The sequence below is a fragment of the Lycium ferocissimum genome, chromosome 10 (genome assembly GCF_029784015.1).
Source record: "Lycium ferocissimum isolate CSIRO_LF1 chromosome 10, AGI_CSIRO_Lferr_CH_V1, whole genome shotgun sequence".
In the NCBI taxonomy this organism is placed as follows: domain Eukaryota; kingdom Viridiplantae; phylum Streptophyta; class Magnoliopsida; order Solanales; family Solanaceae; genus Lycium; species Lycium ferocissimum.
In genome coordinates, this window is record NC_081351.1 from 21,169,911 (window position 1) to 21,182,000 (window position 12,090).

At 33.5% G+C, this 12,090-nt stretch overlaps 1 protein-coding gene across 1 annotated transcript; it reads right to left on the reverse strand.

Annotated features, from left to right (window-relative positions):
* Positions 1-47: 47 nt before the first annotated feature.
* LOC132032781 (IRK-interacting protein-like) lies at positions 48-4,020 on the reverse strand. The gene is made up of 2 exons (XM_059422490.1): positions 3,533-4,020; positions 48-1,759 (listed from the first exon to the last, which is right to left on the reverse strand). The coding sequence occupies exons 1-2, from the start codon at positions 3,830-3,832 to the stop codon at positions 209-211; spliced, it is 1,851 nt and encodes a 616-aa protein (XP_059278473.1). The 5' UTR covers positions 3,833-4,020; the 3' UTR covers positions 48-208.
* Between the last annotated feature and the right edge of the window lie 8,070 nt (positions 4,021-12,090).

The following is a 12,090-nucleotide window of genomic DNA, read 5'->3' on the forward strand; positions in this document are numbered from 1 at the left end:
GCAACTCTTTAGCCCAAAAGATATCACTTTCTAGCCCTCTAACATAATTCTCCTCCAAACTGAAGATAATTATCTGCTACATTTATTTGACGAAGTTTAGATCACATATGGAAACTAGTTTATAGAACTCATCCAAATCAAATAATCAGCAAGAAACCACTATTACAAGTTAGATACTAAGGAACAAAATAAAAAAAAAGGAACCTAACTATGCTACATTTTTGTACCTGCATATTACCTTACACCTAATTACTCTATCATGCACATAAAAACCAGGCATGACCATGACCTTAACCCTGCTAGAAGAACCTTGTGATCTTTGCTTATCCGTGAAAACGTCCTCCATGTAATGCACATCAAAAGTTCTATTCTCTTCCACTCGTAGAATCCCAAGGGAAGGATTGAACGAAAACGCCAACAAATGCAACAACCAAATGCACTTAGCAGCTGCAAAGAACGCTTGGAGGAGTTGTTCCGGCCATGGCCTTGTCCAATTAAGTAACGTGATAATGCAACTCATTTTCTGATCACAAAACTTGCTGAAGTCTTCGCTATGGTACTTTGTCCCCTTTCTCAACACTTCGTTCCAACTTAAGTTCCTCAACGCGACAAAGGATGAGAACTGAGCTACGCGATCTTGTTGAGGGTCTAAGTGTTTTGGTGAGCCGTTCTTTTGGAACACACAGTTTTCGAAATCTTGGAAAAGTGATAGGTTTATGATGGATTCAATATGGTATAAAACTGCTTTCGAGTACTTTGAATCTAGAGATAGCTTGTATGGTTGAAGCAAAAGGTTCAAGTTATCGGTTAACAAATTGTCCGTCTCTTCAATCTGTCTGATTAGAATCTTGCAGAATTGTTTCACCGATAATCTTGATTCGGATACTATCTGTAAAAACCCTTCTAGCATTACCTCATCGCTAACCAGGATCACATTTTCTCCGTTTTTTGGAAAATTTCTAAGGTTGGAGGACACAGGGGACTCTTTTGTTTGAATTGCTTGTCTCAATGCCTTTTTAAGCTCTTCACAATAAGTTTCTAAGGACTCTAACTTTTGGTTTAGCTCACCTAATGACGACTTCATTTCCGAGACTTCCATCACCGCTGCATCTCTGCTCTCGTTTGCTTCCACGAGCTCTTTCTTCAACATCTCGATTGAAACCGTCCCCACACGATCCTTAAAAATCTGAGAGACCTCATCGGACTGATCTGTCCGGTTTGGTGACTTTTCAACCTTGTTTTTCTTCTTTAGCTTAGGGAACAGCCATGACAAGCTCATCCCACCTTTACTCTTTGGCTGCGATTGAACGGAAACATGTGAATCTGTCAATGGCACGATGACATTCGAGTTCTTTCCACTCTTGCTAGTATTGCCAACACCATCAGCCTCAGTACTAATTATTGCAGGCTTACACTTGTTGCAAGACGAAATCGATGTCAAGTCCCCTAACGAGTTTCTCCGAGTCTTGTTGTAACGAGTGATAGGAGAAGCTTTACGCGTAGTGATTTGATCAGTACACGAGCTCGTGACTGATCTCTGATCATCAGCAGGACAAATGTGGGATTCTGAGTTGATTAGACTGTTAGTAAATCCTTTTCTTAAGGATGAATTCGCCTTTCTGTAATCCGATAAAATGGCTTCATTGTTACCATTTCCTAATCCTCCTCCAAAGCCATATTCATCCCAAATTTCAGCATAGTTTGGATTGTGATCTAACTGTAATTGTTTGTATCCTGGCAATGGCTCATCGTCATAGCTCTGCATAAAATGTTGATTCAAAGATCATCAGAAATGGAGAAATAAAATTGAAGTCTTGACCATTTGTAAAGAAACTACACTTTGTGATTGAGTGGATCATATATGTTGCTCGGATTCTTCAAAAATGTCGACAGGTGCGTATCGGATCCTCGTAGTGCATATTCGGAGGATCCGACGCAACAACATTTTTGGAGAGCCCGAACAACATAGATAATCACAGCTAGTCTTGATCTATACAAGGAACAATTTTTCACTTGGGACAAGTTAAAAGCAAAGTCACTTACTCGTTTTTGTAAACTGAAATCTTTGGTTAATCCAATATATGGCCACTGATTTTTATCCGCTATAACAGTGAAGTCACAAAACTATTTTTCGTCACGTTAAAGTAACATAACTTTACCACTACAAGTAAAGTCACTAAAAGTTATAGGTTATAGGATTACTATAAATCTTATAGTTAAAAGTTGTAATCTGCTATATGTGAGAATTTATTTCAGGTTTGACATTTAATCCTTCATTTAGAAGCAATATCTGGATAAGATTGTGTAAGCTTAAAGTTAAGATTATTTAATATTTGGTCAAACACATATTTCTATACATCAGATACAAATCCATGAGAAATTTTCTCAAGTTTTAATAAATGGATGAAGAATCCCAAAATCTCAAAGACTCATTATTACCTTAATAAATTAATTTATATAATTTTAATTAATGGACCAAGTATCCCAAAATCTAAAAGACTCATTATTACCTTAATATATTAATTTATATAAATATTGATAATTTTGTCATAAGCAGTTCACCATAGTTCTCTTTTCCATAAGAATGAACAGAAATTTCAAGAGAAATGGATGTAATGTGATCAACTTTTTAATACTGGTTTGAAAATAGGGTAATCTTGTGCAAAAATGGTGGGAATGAAGAAAAACACAACTATGTAGGTAAAAATAATCACTAGAATTTTAATATTTTCGACACAGAACACAATTATATAGGTTAAAAAAATCACTTGAATGTCAGTAAACATTACAGCCTAAACCTATAATTTTTAAATTACTATATGTTACATTATTAAGAACTTTAGAGGGTCGGATCTTTAAATTCTGAATCTCTCTCATACCCCAATACAAAAAAGGGACTTAGCTGTGTCAAAATAAGATAATCTTAAGCACAAAATATATCCAATATTTTCGACACGAGACACAATAATATTGGTAAGAAATTCACTAGAATTTCAATAAACATTACATTTTGAACCAATAATTTCAAGATTAGTATGTGGAACAATGTTAAAAAAATCTAAAGGTCGAATCTTTAAATTCTGAATCTATCACTGTCAGAACTTAAAAAGGGACTTACTAGTGTGAAAATTACACGTACATGTTACGCTGTTAAGAACTTTAAAGGTCAAATGTTTTAATTCTAAATCAATAAACAACAAAACAAAAAAAAAGGGACTTATTGGTGTGAAAATTACAAAGGGACTTATTAGTGTGAAAATTACAGGTACATGGTATAGTGCTAATAACTTTAAAGGTCGGATTTCAAATAAAAAAAGGGACTTACTAGTGTGAAAATTACATGTACATGTTACGGTGTTAAGAACTTTAAAGGTCGAATATGTTAATTTTAAGTCAGTAAACCAAAAAAAAAAGAAAGGTACTTACTGGTGTGAAAATTACAGGTACATGGTATAGTGTTAAGAACTCTTAACCAATAAACATCAAAAAAGGAAAAAAAAAAAAGAAAAAAAAGAAAAGAAAGAGGACTTACTGGTGTGAAAATGGGATAATCTTGAGCAGAAAAATGATGGGAATGAAGAGAAACAGTTGGAGAAGCAGAAGAAGGAATTTTTTTCACAGGACTATGGTTATTCCCTTGTTGTAAAAGAGCAGCATGTAGTGCTCTTAATTCAATTGCTTTAGCTATAGCAGCTTTAATATCTTGTCTACTAACAACTCCACCAATATTGTTGTTGTTGTTCATATTGTTATAACTTGTAACTTCTTCATCTTCATCATATTCTTGATATTTTTGTGTTGATGAAGTAGCACTTATTGCAGTAGTTGCCATTAGTGAAGAAGAACAAAAAAAAGGTAGATAAGTACTAACGTTTTTGTGTTCTTATATCTATCTTTCTACATTCTTGGAATGCAATGGTTGGATTTTTATTTTTGGTTGAGAGGGGAAGAGATGATAGATTATATGATATCTAGTGAAAGAATTTTGGAGGGCCAAGAAAAGAGAGGGGACAGCAAGAGAACAGAGGGGTATGTTTTTGTGGGGTTGTGGGGGGGGGGGGGGGGTGTTAAGGGAGTGGGTGGAGAGTGGAAGAGGCTATTTTGTCTTGGTTCTCAAAGGTATTTATGGAAAATTGAGTGCATGTGAAGCAAAGAGGGAGAGGTGAGGAAGAAACAAAAAAAGAGGAGGGGCAAAATGGTCATTTGAATACCTTATGACGATTTTTGTTATTTTCCGCCCAGTGTTAGTACTCGTTTTAGGGCCCAGACTAATTCGGATTTCAGAACTTAGACTACGGTCAAAACGTATCTTTTGAGCAAACTGAAAATGTTATGAGAAAACGTTAGACCAGATCTTGGTCACCGTGGCCTAAAATTTTATAAATTATTACAAACGTTAGACAAAAATTCAATGTTTTATCTATAAGATTAAGCAATATATGAACAAACATTACAATCGAGTAACGTTGTTCGGAAGGTTAATTTCTCCAAGATTATATTTATACAACTTATAAAATTAGGGGGTTGTGTTGATGTAGCAGCACTTGCAGTAGTTGCTATTAGTGAAGAAGAAGCAAAAAATTGTAAAATTACTAATGTTGTGGTGCTGTTATATCTATCTACATTCTTGGAATCCAATGGTTGGATTTGGAGTTGTTCTTTCTTTTTTTCTTTTGAGGAATATATGAAAGAATTTTGGAGGACCAACAAAAGTGGGGGACAGAAGAGAACAGATTTTTTTTTTATTTTTTTTTTTAATTTGTGGGGTTGAGGAGAGTGGAAGATACCTAAAATCTAATATAATGTGAGCCTATTTTGTCTTGGTTCTTCAAAGTAGTAATGGAAATATGAGTGCATGTGAAGCAAAGAGGCAGAATTAAGAAGGATATGACTGGTAAGGAAGAAAAAAAAGAGGACGGGCAAAATGATCATTTGAATATCATTAGGATTTTTTTTTTGTTTTTCGCTCGTTGTTCGGTACTCATTAATTTTTTTTGCTGATTGTCCCTTTTGGGGTGCAACTGTTCGGTAAATGACGCTCTATTTTTTAGTTTACTTGCAACTTATGGACATTTTAGATCACGATCTTAGGATCCCTTCTGAACAAAGTGAATTTATTTTGAGAATACATTATAGATCAGGGTCTAAAATTTTGTAAGTAATATAAACATTAGACGACATATTAATGTTTTGTCTGTAAGTTGAGCTATAAACATTAGGTCCGAATCTAACTTGTCCCGCAAAAATAAATTTTCAATGGCTATATGTGCACAACTTTTTTAAGAATATAAGTGGTGATCTAAAAAAGGAATATTTACGTATATGAATAGAATTGATGAATGGGTGAGAAGAAAGTGAATATACCAAAAAGGGTAGGATGTCTTAACTTTTCTTTGTATGGGTCATCGGTTAGATTCCTGATAGTACATATTATGTTCTGTTTTGAAATGTGTAAAAAATTATAAAAAGTCCATTTTTAAAACAAAGTAATTAATGTACTGTACTGTCAAAATGATTACTTTTTTCTTGTTGTGGTGGCAATTACTTTTTTCTTGTTGTGGTGGCAATCTATATTCGATATGATTTAAAGTGCAAGGGTAGAAATAATTGCTTAAGAGGTTATTTTTTACTTGCTTAAGAGATTTTTTTTTATTTTCACTCGAGTATCCTCTGATGTTTCGATTAATTTAGATTCACGACACGTAAACTATTAAAATAGGAAAGGGCTTCCTACCAATTTCTTTTTATTCCCGAGACCTCTACTTATGAGTCCGTTAAATGCTTTTTTGACTTAAAAGAGAAAATGGGTCACTTGGGCTTTAATAGTGACATTATGATCTATAAACTATGCATTAATTCAAAGAAAAAAGGGCAATTGGCTAATCTGCTTTTATTTTATTAAATTCCAACAACTTTAATTAATTTTTTTATCAGACTGTCTCCATGAATTATGACAAATATTATTAAAGAAAATTGCAATCTCATTAATATAAGAAATAAAAGGAAAATAAATAAATAAAGTTCAATAAAAGGAATAATGAACTAAAGAAACATCTTTTTCTCAAACTAATGAAACTATAATGATGACAATAGTGGAGAATGATTGAAGTTGACCATTAGACTTTTGATGGAAAGTTCATAAACACATGGAATAGAAAATTTATTGAAAAATAATCTAACTTATAAAAATTAAAAACGAAAAATAATTGAATGCAAAATAGAAAGGGTACTTTTGTCCAAGAACAAGTCTTGAGTTGGAGTCACGAGACAGAAAACACCAATTCCTTTGTCTTCTATACTTTTTCCATAGTGAATCTCAAAAGATACAACAAAAATCATTTATTTAATCGATAGAAACACCAAATCATATTAATTTAATAAAGTTAAGTAACAAATTGAAATAAAAATATGTTATTAATTCATTTGACAAATAATAAATCACACGTCATCTATCTAATAGTATAATAATATCTATATCATGCCAATAAATATTTTTCGTTCCTCAATCGTTACTGACCTTTCTTCATATGAATATCAAGAAAAGTCTGAAGAAAAGATGTATGATAGGTGAAGGAAAGATGTAAGATAGGCAAGAGGTAGCTTGATGTCAAGTCGGTCTGGCCGCAATGAATCAATAAAGAGCAGTACGTATGAACCATCTCCCTGACCAATATTCCATAATATCGATAAGGTTTCAATAATTACGCTATTATCAATGATCGTACCTTGAACCACCAAGAAGTTCAACAAATGGATGTGATTCTTTGATCATTAATTGAAGGTTTCGAGTTGGAGCCACAGAAATTAAGAAACTCATGATAGGGGGTGTTTTTCAACTATATGGGTTTTACGTGACACACGTTTAAATTAATCGATATAGTGAGTTTTGAATACCATATGATTACGTTATACCAAGATGAAAATTAATAACTTAGAAGATCTTGATAATAAAATGGACAAGTGGAATAATACTATACTAACAAAAGGAGTGTAAAAAATGTATATTTAATTGATGGGGTCAATGTTGCTTTAAATATAACCAAATGGAATTCCAGATAGGAGTTTGGAATTATATATTCAAGTCCTGAAGTTTCCATAACTACTTCTTTGATAGAAAATTCTTACTTTATTGAAATTAAACTTTCTTAAATCAACCACTCCGCCCCCAAAAAGTTGTGAGTTTGTCAACCTCCACATGCTATCAAGTTTGGATCTTACTTTTTGATCTCCTTCTATTTTGCTACAAATTGACTATATATTAGCAAGGACTATAAATTAGCTACACCTTTACTTGTACGAATTTTTATTTTCAACCTCTAATTTCACGGGTTCTCTTTTTTGATTTCTCACCTGGTGTCCGGTACTCGCATTGGAATTTGGAGCCGACTATATTCGGATTCGCGCCGCGTAGGGCCCCATTCGGGGGGAAGCGCTCCCTACGAGATTTTTCGTACCTGCGCTCCAACCCGGCACTTCCTAAGAAGCAAGAGTGAGCCCCCATCCGCTACACCACATCCTTTGGTGGTATTTCACGGGTTCTCAAGTATACATTTGAACGTGTATAAATGTATTTGTTGATTTATAAGCCTCTGCTCACTGATCTAGCTGGTGTAACGTTGATATGGGACTGATCAATTATTGCTGTTCTAATATTAGTACTATTATTCGGAGTATCGTTGTATGCATCACTATTATATGACATGTTATGAGCTTTAGTATAAACTTTTAGCTTAATATCTAGATTGACATCCGTATTTGCAGGAATTTTTATTTTCAACCTCCAATGCACAACAAGAAAAACTATATTTGGCAACAATTTTTTTTTGTTGTCATAGCTTGATTATTGTTGCAAAAAGTACTTTTGGCAACAAAAAAAAAAAATATTTTGTTGCATTTAACTTTTCCTTACGCTCGTTATTGCAACAACGGCAACAACTTTTTTTTTTTTGTTGCCAAAAGTACTTTTTGCAACAATAATCAATACTATGACAACAAAATTAAATTCTTTTGGCAACAAAAAAATCATTTGCCAACAATAAAACTAAGTTATTGCCAAATATAAAAAATTTTATTGCGATTTCTGTACTTTCTTATAGTGATTCCACGGGTTCTCAACCATACATTTGAGCCTGTATAAATTAATATGCTATTTTAAACGCCTCTGGACACTGATCGAGTTGATATAATGCTAATAACTGCGAGTTGTTGTTGTTGTTGTTCTTATTGTTAATACTACTATTCTTCATTATTAACTGAAAAAAGCAAAATAAATAATCTTTTTTTTTTATACTAATAGACGTCAAAGTTGTCAGAAGAAAAAATAAGCTACGTAAATGTTGTGCGAAGGAAATGCAGTATAATGTTAAGAGGATATTTTGGTGCACGAAGTATTTCGTCTGCAGTGCCCGAAAGTAGTGTAGACGTAAGCACTATCCTAATGTTAGAATCAGTGGCTGATTTCATATATCAAACTTGTAACTTATAGACAATTTTATCGTTGCTCCGAGATTCTCTTAAAATGAATGCATAATGTTAAGGGAGCAAAAATGATAATCATAGCGTAATAGTACTATGGAATAAGGTCAATGTGCATGTACCTATCATTTCAATTTACAGTTTTTTGCATGTTTGACAATGACCAAAGCAGAAAAGGTAACCACTTTGCAGTAGAGCTTTTTCTTCTATGGAAAGAAAAATACACTTTTTAGTTCTAAAGATTCAAAATAAAAAAAGCAAACCTTTTTTACTTCTAGACATTCAAAATAAAGCAAACACGTTTGCTTTTAGAAAGAAAACAAATTGTACTTTCGACCCTAATTTTATGATAAAACTTGCCAATCAAAATCCTAAAGCAAACTTTGAGTCTTGGATCCTTGACCTTTTTAGAAAGGAGAAAAGGGTTAGAGATATTGTACTATATAAAATATCTTAATATTATCCTCCGTTGTATTTTTGGGTAGTTGTATCCTTATCACAAATACAACATTTTATTTTTCCTTGATTATAATGGAGCTTCAATTTGAAGAATAATGGAGGGTACTTTCAAATTATAATTAGAAGTAAATGGGTAAACTTGAAGATATGTGAAATTCACCCCATCTACGTTAAAGCTCAATTGACAATACAAAGTGATTTGCTGACATTGGAGGTATGGATGAGCCCGGGTATAAAGGATAATAAAATTAATATATTTGGTATTATGAAGAGGTAAATTTGAATCTTCTCTAAATTCTGTCTTAATACCTTCTATATATGTATAACACTAAGGTATGTAGTGAGATGAACGTAATATTTTTCCGAGGTCTCGAATTCAAACTATGAAAATAGAAAAAGTTTTGCTAGGATTATACTCCTCGTTAAAAGTTTCATATGCAATACGAATCTGAATTAGTCGAGTTCGTGCGTTTTGGATACTAGATGATTCTGAAAGATCTTGAAGTTCGTCCATGGTTTGGTTGCACAAAGTGGAGTTGTTTTCTTATCTTCCAAAAAGCACTGACAGAGTAGTTATTTAGTAGCTATTAAAATAGATTAGCTTATAATGGTTCATGAAAACCTATATAAAAAAATACAGCTAACGATCATTGTCTGCCTATGGAAGTTTTTTCTAACATGATTTTTCAATCATGGAGGCGATAAGCTAACTTTATTTCATGTGAAAACATGAACAAAAGATAATCTCCTTTCAATTCTCAGAATTCAAAACCTACCTAAAGCCAGGCTTTTCAAGAGAGATTGTCAGAAAATTTGTCTCTTTTTTAGCTAGGCCTCTCTCCCGGCTTGAGGGTGTAGCTAGGCCTCCCTCCCTACTTTAGCATGTGTTCTATACGAAGGAAAATATTTTTCAAAAAATATTTTTTAATTTTCTCACGTTCGTTTGGTCAAAATTTTTAAAAAATATTTTTTTTAGGAAAATAAGTTCCTTAAAATTGAGAAAATGACTTCCCTAATCAAAGTAGGAAAAACAAGTCCACAATTGACATTTCACCAACCACCCAACCCACCCCCCAACTACCAAACCCCAACACTCCCTCCCCCCCGGCAACCTCAACTACCCACCACCCTCCAAAAAATTGTTTTTTAAAAAAAAAAATTGGTTTTCTACGACTTACAACCCCCCAAAAACCCCTCCAAATTAATTTTTTTTAAAAACAAAATGTTTTGAAAAGTCTTTTTTTTTATTCTGGTTTTTCTACCACACCCACCCCCACCCCCACCCCTTTGCCCGCACCCCTTTTCCTCTCCCGAATTTTCTACTTCATATTTAATTTTACCTTTATAAAAAATTTATAAAATGAAAAGTTGCGTGGTTAAATTTGGTGTGGGGGTGGGGGTGCGTGGTGGTGGGGTAGATAAGAAAAAAAATTCCATTTTTTATAAAAGTAATATAAAATATATGAAATAGAAAATTTGGGAGGGCGTGGGTGGGTGGTAGGGTTGGATAGAGCGGTGGTGTGGGGTGGGGTGGGGGTTGGTGGTGTGGGGTAGGGGTGGGTGAAGATGAAGTGTGTTGGAGGGTAGTGGTTGTGTGGGGGTGGGGTGGTGGCTGGTGGGGTGGGGTTGGGTTGGTGGGGCGGTGCTATTTTCCAAAAATATTTTCTACCAACTAAAAATAAAAGTAGAAATTCACTTATTCACTAACCAACCGAACATGAAATATTTTCCTCCATACCGAACACACCCTTAAAGTAGATAAATTTGAATATATCTACTAAGTAACAAAAAAGAAAAAGAAATTTAAGTTGTAGACACGGATAATGTCAAGATATTTTACACTATCAATATATTTTAATTTTCTATAGTATGTTAGCTATCATTTTTAACATATTATTGATTCTTTTTGTTTCTCACTCGGTGCTCAATACTTGCTTTAAGACTCGACTAATGAAATTTGCGAGAGAAGTCCTACTTTGAAGGCGTAAAATGCTCGCCGCCTATGATCGCCTTGTTTCTACAACGTGAACCCGTGACCACTGGTCATACTCGAAATCAACACATCTAGTTAAGGATAGGAGAACACTTACGACCTCGGCACATTAATTAATACTTACAAATTAATTTATAATTTTCTTATAAGAGATATGATGTAAATACTTCTTTTACTAGTAGATAAAAATAGTAAGTACAACTCAAAAAAAAAAACTAAAAAAATATCATATGCATACCACAATATGCCACGTGGACCCACACAAGGTTTCTCTAATCATCACGCCATTTCTGTATAGCTTTCTGGCAGAAAATGATCTCACGACCTTCAATGCTTTGGGTCTTTAATATGTTTCCATGTGATATGCTTTCATTATTCAGGTGCACTTCACTATGTCTTTTTTTCTTTGTTATTTCTCACGGGGGGATTTAGGGCCCGTCGAGCAGGGGCGAATTAAAGATTTCTGAAATATAGGTTCACTATTAAAAAAAAAAATGTATTAATTGGGACTTGATCCCGTAATTCTAGGTAAATAACTCAATGTTCAACTAAGTGCACTATTTAGCTTTTTTATAGCATGTGTTCCAGCAAATAATATTATACGTACTAATTTTAGAAAATATATACATAAAATATCTAGTTTTACGGAGAGACCATGCGTTCACGTGCCTAAATTTTAACACCTAAAATTGCCCCTGCCATCGAGGGTGTTCACTTGAACACCCACGGCGAAATATTACACTGTATATATAAGGTATTTTTTAAATTTTTGTGTACATATATAGATTTTGAATACCTTGATCACAAGAGAAGAGATTGGTTCAGTGGTTTAGAGAATTCAAAATTCACGTTGACATAAGAACTAATGCATCTATAACAAAAAATTTTGGGTTCAATCTCAATATATGAAATCACTTTTGATAGAGAGCGTTTTACCGATTTCTGGCCTGAATACAAATTTAATCGAACCATAACACAAATAGACAAAAAATCAACAACTCCACTAGAAGTTGCAAAGGTACTCTTCTGATTATTCTCTATTCATCATTTACAATAAAGTGTAGTTCATCTTTGGCTCGACTTTCCTCGTCTATTACTTGTAACTATTTGTCTTGTTTTACTTGTTTCATCTTATAAAAACTTGATTCCTATGACTTTGTTTC